Below are 12,316 nucleotides of genomic sequence, written 5' to 3' on the forward strand. Positions count from 1 at the left end.
GTCTCCGTCAGGGGTTCCATTCATATTCAGCTTTGACTGTCATTTCTACGTGGATGACTTCTACACATGACTTTCAACCTTGACCTTTTTTCTGAATGCTAGATCAGCATTTCTAAATTCTCAGTATATACCTTAACATCATCTGAAACTTAATTCCTGGCCTCTGCCTGATAAGAAGTAAAAACTAAATAAAAATTTCTAAATGAACTCATCATCTATATGTGTTAGGTGGGAGTGAGAGGGAGGCCAACACATTTATTTCTCCTTTCAATTCTTTTTTATCATACATGGCCCTTCAGTCAGTTACTCCTGACTCAAAGTTGTCTTTTCTAAGCTCTCACCTCACAGGAGAATGAAGCAGAAGGTCCTATGCCTCTGACAAAGCAAACAAATATAAACAAATATTATGGGCTAGAGTTCAGCTTACTCATCATTATATTAACCCAATTATATATGTAATACAATAATTGAAAGAGAAAGACTAATCTTCAAAACATATAATTCAGGAGGAAAAAGAATGAGCATCCTGGATCCTGAAGTTTGAGTCATGTATGTGGCCTATTTTAAACACATTAGCCATTCTAATACAAAAGGCAATGTCACCAAGCCTGTGTGTGCCCATTAGATTTGAATGGACACCACAGGAATGCTTGCAGTTGACTTTTGTTAAAGCCAAATGAGCAGTCTGATTGTTTTAAACCTGCCTATTGATTGCCTTTGATAAAAATGAAATGAAGTTTAATTTGACTCATTTGCAATTTATTTTGAAATGGACAGCTGGGAATATGCTACCACGACCATATCTCAGACCTTCAGCAATTGCAGGTGGCTTCGAGCTGAACTCTCACAGATTATTGGAACTTTTATAGAACCAGAATTTCATCATCTTCAAAGTACAATTTAGCTTTTCTTTGACTTTTCATTCCAAGATGGTGGTTGGCTTAAGTTGCTTAGATTACCAGAATTCTGTGTTTTTGAGAACTCAGGAGATACTAAATTTGTAAGATTTCTTGACTCAGGGGTTCTGTATCTGTATGTTGAAGGTGCAGCCCATGAAATCTGCATTTTAAATAAGCATTCTGTGTAGTTCTGATGCAAATAGGCCAAAAACCATACTCTGAGAAAAACTGGGTAGAGATGTGGATACAATTGAAGTGTCTAAGTTCCAGGGATCTCAATAAAGAATACATTTATATATGAACACTTTCAAATTGCTACATAATTGCAGGATATTGTTTTAATATTCCCAATAAACACATGTATTTTTTAGGCAGGAGATTGCAAGGCTGCTTAATAGCTGAGCAAAATGAGTCTGTGTAAATAACTCGGTATTTAATTTTGGTGCTAGATTAGAACCTTGGTTCTTTACTTTAGATAGCCCATCAGTAAGTGGGGGAAGAAAATCTATGTCAAAGAAAATAAACTAATACATAATTTTTTTTCAAGATACTAGTTTTCAGCCTAATTTTGTGAAAGAATGGCACTTGGAACATGTCAGGTCCTCTTTTTTATAATCTGGTAATAAAGCTCTGCCTGGGAAGGCAGCAACTTTCCTCCTGCTGCTCACACCCCCCACCCCCACCTCAATCTACTGTCCTTCAGAGTCCTACAGGCTGACATGGAAACCTTCCTCCGTGCCCACCATCTCAGTCATATCTCTTGCTTGCCAGGTCTCTCCAATGTGTTTTTATTTTCTCTTAAGTACAATGCATGCTTTTGACTGATTCTCAGGCCTCTCCATCAGCAAAACACATCTGTTCCTAGCTCCCATACAATAATACTAAAGCTCTTAGGGCTCCAGGTGGGTGGAGCCCTACTGAAGGAGTCCTCAGCTCTAGGTGGCATCTGTTTCCAAAGGACTGTTTCCCTAAAATATATGCTATGTCATAAAAACTTTTTACTTACCTCTGAACACTCATGTATGGAAAACTGTGTCTCTCCCTCTAAAAACCAAAACAAAAAATAGCTAGAACTTCATCCCCTGGGAAAAATTTTCACTTCTTCAGCCCTCTAGTTTTCTCCTTTTAAATCTCATAATTTGTATTAAATAGATACTTCTATAGCTCTACTTACATGTAAACATTTGTCTATTATTTCATCTCCTTAATGTCAGTGTGATACAGAATTCTCATAATAGTTTAAGTCTCATTTTATGACACTAAATGATGGTAGAAATCCTAAATAATTGCACTATCCAGGTATTATCTAGAATAGTAATTAGATATTTTTTGGTTGTTTTGAAACTAGACACATGAAAAAGAGACTTCTCATGCTAGTAAATTTGATTTTGACTTGCTTTGTATTCACAAAGCTATTTCCAAAGTTGATGTAAAAGAGCGTGTTGGCATTCATTGAAGTAGGTAAATAGTGCTAATTCTGGAATAATAATGGTCCTGGCATTGGGACATTCCTCTCTAATGGACACTAGCTAGTCTGATATTTTATCAAGACCCACTTTCAAAACCTGTGACTTTGCCACAAGGCTTTGTTCTGCTGCTCTCTGCAGCCCCATGGTGAGCTATTTTTAAGCTGCACATGTTTAATTTTGCAACTTGTGACAATTTGAAAAGCATAACAATGTCTATTCCCACTGAGACACACAGAATACACCAAGATGTACTGAGAGGATCTGTGTTTGGGGGAAAAACTCCATTATGGCAAGAGTCTTCTTGGGAATTACTGGATTCTTTCTTCCTTGAAAGAAAGCCAACTTTCTACCCTTAACCAGTCAATTGTGTTTATTTTTCCATTCTAAGAAACAGTGAGGGTGACTCAAGTGCATTTTAGATTTGCTTTACTTGGACTTTTCAAAAAGAGCTTCTCAGAAAAGAAATTGCTCTAAAATGCACTTAGGAGATATATGTCTTGAAATGAGCCCCCACTTTCACGTTTGTCCGTCACTTAACAAGACCAGTGGTTGCTTACGGAATCATCCCTCATCGTGGGATGTTTGGTTCATCCGGCACAGTCTGTCTGTTTGCCTTGCAAGTAAATTTAGCTGTAATTTTCCTACAAGAAACTTTAGTAGCCTCTGTACACATTTTTATGAATGACACTTGTTTTGCTCAAGCATTTCTGAAACATTAAGGACATCTGTCATTTTTGAACATGCAACTTTGATTATTGATATTATTGGAAGTAATGATTATATTAACCCAAATTAGCTGATAATTAAGAGCATTTTTCTTTTCTAATACTCAGTGACATTTTATATTTATCTTTCTAATTATGTTTTGTGTTTTCCTGAGGATAGCATTAAGGAACAATATTTTCCCTACACACGTCATAACAATAAATACATACAGGCAATGGGTTCCTCAACAAAATTGGTGATTTATAATTGATTTTCCTAGAAAAAAGATTAATCAGCTTGGTGCTCTGGGCTTTGATGTCACAATGAGTCTTTATAGAGGGCAAATTTCAAGAAAGTCCCCCAACAAAATGATTTGTAGACTATCTGCCCAGAAGATACAGAAAGATGCATATGCAGAAGAGATACCCATATGTGTAATACAGGTATCTACATTATCACTCATACTTTGTTTAAATATTTGCCAAAATCTCATTTCAGTGAATACTGTTTTTCCTGGAGCCCATTTTATGTGCACTACGATCCCCTCCCTCCTTTCAGTATATTTAGTTCTCCGTGTCCCATTCTACTCTATCTTGCCTCCCATTATAATGTAAACTCCATGAATCACTGGTTTTGTTTGTTTGGTTCACTTGTGTATATTCAGAACCTAAAACAGTAAAACACAGAACACACTGTATTAAAAAGCTATTATCAAATTTTATTTATTTCTGTTTCAAGTAGACTTTTTATTTTGAGACCATTGTGCATCTTCTTACATGCACTTGTAAGAAATGATCCAAAGACATCCATGGTAAAGTAACCAATTCCTTCCATGGTAGCATCTTGCCAAACTACAGTAGAATATCACAACTAGGATACTGACATTGATACAATCAGAATTCAGAACATTTCCTTCACCACAAGGGTCCGTCAGGTTGAACTTCTATAGCTTCATCCACTTCCCTCTACCTTTCACCCTTTTCTTAATCTTTGACATCCACTAATCTATCCTCTATTTTTAGAATTTTGCCATTTCAAGAATATTATATAAATGGAATCATGTAGTATATAATCTTCAGAGATTATTTTCTTTCCACTCAGCATAATGCTGTTGAGATTCTTGCAAATTGTGTAAATTGATGGTTTGTCCCTTTTTTCTTACTGTGTAGTACTCCATGGTTGGAGACACAATTGTTTGTTTAACCATTCACCCTTGAAGAACATTTGGGTTGTTTCCAGTTTGGGGTGATTACAAGCAAAAATGCTATAAACATTTATGTAAAAGTTTTTGTCTGAACATCTGTTTTCATTTTTCTGGGATAAATACTCATGGCTGCAGTTGCTGGGTTATATAGTTGATGTGTGATGTGTTTTAGAATTTTAAAAAACTATCTGACTGCTTTTCAGAGTGGCTATACCATTTTACATTTCCACCAGCAATATAAGGAAGTTCCAGTTTCTCTGCATCGTCATTAGACTTGGTTTTATCACAATTTTTTATTTTAGCTATTCTGATAGATATGTAACAATGTCTCATTGTAGTTTCATTTTGCATTTCAGTAATGACTAGTGATATTTAATACCTTTGCATGTGTTTATTTGCTATCTTTCTCAACTTATGATGGGGTTACTTCCTGATAAATCCATCAAAGTTGAAAATATAAACAGTTGAAAATACACCTAAGATACCTAACCTACTGAACATCATAGCTGAGCCTAGCTTTTATGCTCAGAACACTTACATTGGCCCATGGTGTTTAAAATCATCCAATACAAAGTCTCTTTTATTACAAAGTGTTGAAAATATCATGTAATTTATTGAATGCTGCACTAGAAGTTAAAACAGAGTGGTTGCATGGGTACAGAATGGCTGTAAGTATAAACTGTTTACCCTCATGATTGCTTCCTCCCAGCAGAATCACAAGAGATGCAGATCATACTGTGGATCACTAGTCTAGGTAATGATCAAAAATCAAAATTCCAAGGCAAGCATATAGAGCTATTGCAAGTTTGATTCCAGACCATTGCAACAAAGCCAACATCACAATAAAGCAAGTCTATTAAGTGTTTTTGTTTCCTAGTGACTATCAAAATTATGTTTGTACTATACTGCCATCTATTAAGTGTGCAATAGCATGATGTCTAAAAATATGTATACCTTAATTTAAAAAGACTGTATTGCTAAAGAGCTCTAGCCATCACAGTGAACCTTCAGTGACTTGTAATCACTCATAGATCACCCTAACAAATACTGTAATAATGAAAAAATCTGAAGTATTGCAACAGCTCCAACATGTAGCACACAGACATGAAATGAAAAAATGCTGTTGGAAAAATGGTGCCAATAGACTTTATTGATACAGGGCTGCCACAAATCTTCAAAATATAAAAAATGCAATATCTGCAAAGTACAATAAAGTGAAGCACAATAAAATAAAGTATGCTTGCATGGTTTCTATGGAATGCATATTGCTTTTGCACCATCATAAAGTAAAAAAAAAAATGTAAGTCAGACCATTATAAGTTGGCATATATTTTTTCAGGGAAATGTCTCTTCATGACTTTTGTTCATGTTTTTTCAGAATTATTTTTACTGTTGAGATTTGAAAGTTCTTTATATATCTTAGATACTAGTCCTTTATCATATATGTGGTTTGCAAGTATTTTCTCCCATTGTGTAGCTTGTCTTTCATCCTCTAACAGGATGTTTGTTGAGTGAGAGTTTTTAAATTTAGACATCCAACTTGTCGATTTCTCCTCTATAAGTAAGGTTTTAGGTGTCAAATATTAGAAATCATTGCCTAGTCCAAGATCCTGAATATTTTCCTCCTGTTTTTTTTTCTTAAACTTTTATGTTTTACGTGAGGCCTGTGATCCATTGTGAGCTAATATTTGTATAAGGTATAAGTTTTGGTCAAAGTTCATTTTTGCCTAAGAATGTTCAGTTGCTCCAGCACTACTTATTAAAAGGCTGTCTTTATGCTATTGAATTACTCTTCACATCTTTGTCAAAAATTAGTTGTGTATAATTGTGTGGATCTATTTCTAGTTTTCTTTTCTGTTCCACTGAATTATGTATCCATCTCTCTACCAATACCAAAGCTATATAACTCTTGAAATCAAGTTGAATGATTTAAAGACTGAATCTTCTTTTCAAAATTGTTTAAGTTATTCTAGTTCCTTTGTCCCTTCCTATATATTTTTGAATAATCTTCTTTATTAAAATAAAAATCATTACTAAGATTTTGATTGGAATTGCCTTAAACTTGTATATCATTTGGAAAGAATTGACATTTTTAATGTGTTGAATCTTCCAGTACACGAACACAGTATATTTCTCCATTTATTTAAACCTTCCTTTATTTCTTTCATTAGAGATTTTGTAATTTTCAGTATAGAAATTTTGTACATATTTAGTTAGATTTATACCAAAGTATACTTTTTTGGAGCTATTGTGATATTGTATTTATATTTCAGTGTCCATATGTTCATTGTTAGTATAATTGATTTCTCAGTAGTACAACTGAATGTGTAGCTCATTTCCTGTGACCTTGCTGAACCCAATAATTAATCCTAGGAGTTTTTTTTTCTTTTTTTGTTTGTAGATATCTTGGGATTTTCTACATAGACCATCATGTAATCCACAAATGGGATATTTATTTATTTAATTAACATCTGTAAGTCTTTAATTTCCTTTTCTTACCTTATTGCACTGGCTAGTACTCCAGTGCTATGTTGAGTAGCACTGGTTAAAGCAGACACTCTTGCCTTGTTCCTGATTTTAGGGTGAAAACATTCAGTCACTTACCATTAAGTGTAATGTACCCAGTAGGTTTTTGTAAATGTGCCTAATCAAGCTGAGGAAACTGCCCTCTATTCTGATTTCTCTGAGATTTATTTATTTTTAATGAATGTGTGTTGAATTTATCATATGCTTTTTTCTGAATCAATTGATAGGATTATATGATTCTTCTTCTGTAGTATATTAATATGAGGGATTACTTTGATTGATTTTTCAATATCAAGCCAGCATCATATTCTTAGACTGAACCTCATCTGGTTGTGGTACTTTCATATATTGCTGAATTCTCTTTGATAATGGTTTATAAAGGATTTTTGAGTCTACATTAATAAGAGATAATTGGCTATAGTTTCCTTTTTTTGATGTTTTTATCATTGTAATACTAGACTGGTAAAATTCCTTTCTATTTTCTTGAAGAGATTGTGAATAACTGGTGTTGATTCTTCTCATACATTTGAATTCTCCAATAAAGTCATGTGCACTGAAGATTCTTTGTGGGGGAGTTTTACATTGTAAATTCAAATTTATGTCTATAGAGTTGTATGTAGTATTCTCCCATTATCCTTTGATAGCCACAGGCTCTATAGTGATGTCCTCCTTTTGCAAATGTGTGAATCAATAAAAAAAACTGTATCTTAAATTTTGAATACACCAAATATATCTCAATTCAAATATGTCCAAAGCAGAATGTTGATTTTATTAAATCTCATAGCCTACCCACAGTGTTTCTATTTCAACTCATTAAATTTATCTAATTGTTCAAGCCCCAAATGAAGTTATCATTAATTCTGCTCTTTCCCTCATTCCCAACCCTGCTAATTCTGTTTCAAAATACATTCAGAAACCAACCACGTCTCATTTCCACTCCAGGCATGCTGCCATCATTTACTCTCCAGACCTCTGTGATGCCCCTCATAGGTGTTCCTTCTACTCTTGCTCCCAGGCAATCCATCCTTTACACAACAAACAGACCAAAATTTCTCTGTTCCCTGGAGTGACTTTCCAGCATGCATAGGCTACATCCGATTTCTTTACCCTGGCTCCAAGGCCCTCTATTCTAGTAGGCTAGCAGCCTGTCTTCCTCCATGAATTAATCTCCTCTTAGTCTCTCCCAGTGCAGTATGCTTCAGCTGCCACACCCTTCTTTCTGATCTTTGAGGATGCCAGACTCTTCCCCAGCTTGGAATCTTGCACAAACTTTTCACTATACTTGACATATTCTTTTCTCTAAACATCTTATGGTTGATGTGGCTCCTTCTCACAATTTAAATACCAGCTTAACTGTCTTGTCTTAGAGATTTCCTCCTGACCATTCAAGCTACTCACTTTCTAGTCTATCAACCCTGATTTAATAGTCTCCATAACACTTAGGCATATGTGAGAATTAATCATTTATTCTTTCTTAATTTGTGTTTGTGTTTTCTGTACTGAGGCATAAACTCCATGAATGCAGAGGTTGTATCTTTTCTCCATTACTGCTGTATCTCCAGCACATAAACCATGTATGGAACATAACAAGTTCTCAATACATAATTTCTACATAACTGAATGAAAGTGCTGTGCTTAATCTTGTCTATACCATGTTTTGTTTCACTCTCCGATAAATGAATGAAGTATCCTGATTTCCATTTTGCAAATAAGAAAGTGAGCCTTTAAAATAATTAGCCCTACTATAGAACTACAATAGTATATTTCTTCTGCCTATTTCAAAGTTAGTCATGGACACCATCACTCATGGCAAATGCATGGAAGCAAGAGCTTCAGAAGGTATGGTGCTAACCTTTTTGTATGAATCTACTTTTATGTCAGACACTTCTAATTAAAGTTATGAAAACTCCTGGAAAGCAGGCTGCATTATCCCATTCAAATGGTTATAACACTGAGTCTGATTGGGAATGTGGGAGCATTAGAGAAGAGAGTCAGTCACTGTTAAATCTGTTTAAGTCTATGATTCCAGAAGCACTTCTTTCTTTATTATAAAAAAAACATCATTTTTCATTCATGGTATTGTTTGGAAATATTATTTCCAACTAGAATTGCTGTAACTATTAGAAAAAAAGGGCTATCTAGGTATTGAAAATAAGGAAAAGGTATATCCCACATGTACTCATGAAGATAATATTTATATTTATACAAAGCAAGTAGAAACAAATGAACAAACAGACATACTGGGAATATAAATTACTGTGTAGACAAATCCTAGAAACTGCCCAGAGCACTCAAGAATGGGGTCAAAACAAAAACAAAAACCCCCCACACCATCAAAGAAGGCAAGCCTGCAGTTTCCTGGCTTTTATAGCCCCTGCCTACTTCTATAACACTGTCTTTAATAGAGAAGTACTTTGTGAAAATTACAAAATCTCACAATTGTTCTCACTATGAACTTAAAATAAGTCAATTGGTAAGGGGCCAGCAAGTTGCATTTTGCCTTTTAGAAATATAAAGAAACTGAGGCTGTTCTTTCTCTTAGGATAATGCAGTAAATTAGCTTTGGAGTTTGATTACTTGGAGGTAAAGTATAGAGGCTTAAGAGCTGTGGTTTGCAGGCTACCGTATTTTAAAGGAGACAATGAATTTTTTCCAAATTTTCAAATACCCGAGTGTTGGTAGTGCAGAAAATACAGGCAAATTTAGTTAACAGCTTATTTTCCACCTCTGTGCCCATGAAATGGAATATATTTATCTGTGATAAAACAGCATTGCTTCCCGTGTGGTGGTAAATCTTCAATTCTATTTAGAATCAGGGTCAGCTTCGCAAAGGAGCCTCTTCACCATTTAGGCTTTCTGAATATGCTTAACACTGTGTCAGGGAATTGTCTGATGTCTGACCTTGAGCAGCATGCATTCCTGCTTCCCTTTTCTGGGAATCATTTTGTACCAGCTTGAACCCTGAGATTCCTCCCCAGCAGGCTTGATTGCATTGGAAGCTCTTTATTAGTATCCAAAGGGTTTCAGCCCCAGTGACCTGTCATCTGTCCCTTCACCTGCTTACATGCTGATTCATTGATGAGCTGGCACTGCAGGCCCCGCCTCCCTCTGAATGGTCTGTGAGGTTGCAATTGCTCTGGAGAGGGAATGCTGAGCTGAACCACAGTGGGTTACTACAAGTGTGAACCGGCAGCCTATCTGTTGCCACAGAAGAACTTGGTGACTGTTCTGAGAAGCAGCCCTTTCTCACCACCCTGTTACTGTTCTCTCTGTAGCCGGCTTCTTTAGCTTTTTAAAGGAATTTCTGATTCAGGCACTAACAGCTAATTCCACAGGAGTTGTTAGGCAGCCTGTGACATAAACTGAGACAGAAGTTTTCCCTCAGAGACTGTCTTTTTTTATTGGCAAAGACTTCTGGCTCTCCTCAGAGGAATACCTTGTTGCTTAAGATGAGTGGCTGTAGAAAACGGTGTAAACGTGAAATATTGAAATTTGCCCAGTACCTTCTCAGACTATTAACAGGTTCTCTTCATACAGGTAATGACTTTTTTTTTTAATAGTGGCTGGTAGAGCATGGTAATGAAGTTGAAACCGAATAGAGAAGGTTCACTATTTCTGTGTTGTGTTTATTTTTAACGTTGTCAATAAAATACAGTAGTGTTTGCTGAGATTCATGTTTCAAAAAATGTGTGCAGTGCAGCTCTAATTTGGGGGTAGAATTGAAGTCTACGGATGTATCTTTTATGGCATTTTGGCAGTGTGGCTGTTTAATGTGCCTCAGTCTAAGGAAACAGTGTCTGCAGAGTAGAAAGATTGTTTTTAAATGCATGATTGTGCGAGGGGGTTCTCCCTCTCTTCTGCTCGCTGCAGCTTGCTGGAAATCATGTATCTTGTTCCTTCTGCAGGTATTTAGAAATTCTCCAGAACTCTTTGATCATTATAATCCATAGATTATTTCTAGTGTTTGATCATACAGCTTGGCAGTGAAAGAGTTAAGGATGTTTCTCTTGGATTTCTGAATTCCTTGCAAAATGTGAGCAAAATGTGAAAACAGCTGAAGAGTAAAATGTCCGTAAGAGCTTTGATATTTGTTTCATGGCAGTGCATTTCAATGTTTAAAAATTTGCACGACTGGATTGAAATAGAAACTCTATTTAAATCTAAGTGTTGATAGCAAGAAAATATTTGTAAGATGTCCCACAATTATGAGGCTCCACCAGCAGTTTTGTGGCCCATAAAATTCCCAGGCAATACCATCCTTAAGATAGTGACAGGTGGGACCAACACTACTTTGACTCTGTTAATAAATATTTTTAATGGACCATCAAACTTCTGAGAGGCAAAGCTTGGTTGATAAACTACCACACTCTGGTTCTGGCTGTGAAGAACTATTGTTAGTTCTATTTTTTCAACTTGTGTTTGTCTTCTGTAATCTAAATAATGAGAAAAATAGAGGTAGTTAAGAAACCCATTCACTAGACAGAGTGATGAATTGGAGCAACATTTGCTCTAGGACGTAAATAACCACTTTATGGTTAAAAACAGAAATGCATGTATGATTTTGTTGACAATCTGATAAAAAAAAGCAATTTTGAGGGAACGACTGCAAATCAAATGATTTCTGGGAGCAGTATTAAGTATTAATAGATATTAATAGGATTGTTATCTGATGCTAATGTTTAAGCAGTGCAAATTGGGTGACTTTTGGTGCTTTTAAGAATAATCATTGAGAATCTGTACCTGACTCTTGTTAACTTTGAGATCTGTTGTGTTTTCTACTCAGACCTTATCTATTATAAAGATTTAGTCCTATCAATTGATCTAGCTTTATCATTTCAATGTGATCAGTAATACCAATATGATACCTTTAAACATTCAATTAAGGATGGTGGGCCGTTTGTGATATCCTCTCTCATTGACAATGCTCAGTGTGTGATATTTTATCTTGCTATGAAATTAGAAAAATATTTTATAATGGAAAGCTTTCCATGAGGTTTCCATGGCAGTCTTGTTTTCCTTTTTCTTAAGGCAACATTAAGGTTCCAACCTGTTTCTAACTGGGTTAGGTGCAGTGCCCTGCCTGTTTTGCTCATCTGTTGGTGTATAGTTTTCTTAAACTTCTGATTTCAAAAAATTCTATGAAAGTGGTAAATGATTGTGAAGTTGTAAGCCTTAAGGATGGAATCTTTATACTTGTAGTTGTCTAATGACTGAATGATGATTTATAATATGAAATGTATGGAAAGCTAGTGTTGCAGAAATACTGCCGTATTTAGCGTGCATTTAGAAATCAATTTCGGTGGGATTTCTTCTCTCTCTTTTGAGCTACAGGAGAAAAAAAATAAAAACTTAAAGAAATAGGACAGATTATTTAGAAGTAGTAAGATAATATTTATGACTTGGAAAATGTGATTACAGCAACGCGTTTCTTGTAAAAACTCTTTTCGGCGTAGTCTCTAGTACTAACTGTTGTAAAACCCGGCTGGAATCTTTACAACTGCTCAAAATGCAAC

General features: G+C 35.4%; 1 protein-coding gene across 2 annotated transcripts in view; it reads left to right on the forward strand.

Annotated features, from left to right (window-relative positions):
- KCNIP4 (potassium voltage-gated channel interacting protein 4) overlaps nucleotides 1-12,316 on the forward strand; it is a 1,115,920-nt gene that overhangs the window by 231,149 nt on the left and 872,455 nt on the right. The window contains exon 1 of one of the 2 annotated variants that reach the window (XM_017680981.3): nucleotides 9,968-10,340. The exons of the other annotated variant lie outside the window; for it this stretch is intronic. Within the exon in view, the coding sequence (XP_017536470.1) occupies nucleotides 10,253-10,340 (88 nt within the window). The 5' untranslated portion in view covers nucleotides 9,968-10,252. Of the gene's footprint in view, nucleotides 1-9,967; nucleotides 10,341-12,316 lie in introns of those variants that run through there. 2 annotated transcript variants of the gene reach the window in all.

Source organism: Manis javanica, chromosome 5 (genome assembly GCF_040802235.1).
Source record: "Manis javanica isolate MJ-LG chromosome 5, MJ_LKY, whole genome shotgun sequence".
Classification (NCBI taxonomy): Eukaryota; Metazoa; Chordata; class Mammalia; order Pholidota; family Manidae; genus Manis; species Manis javanica.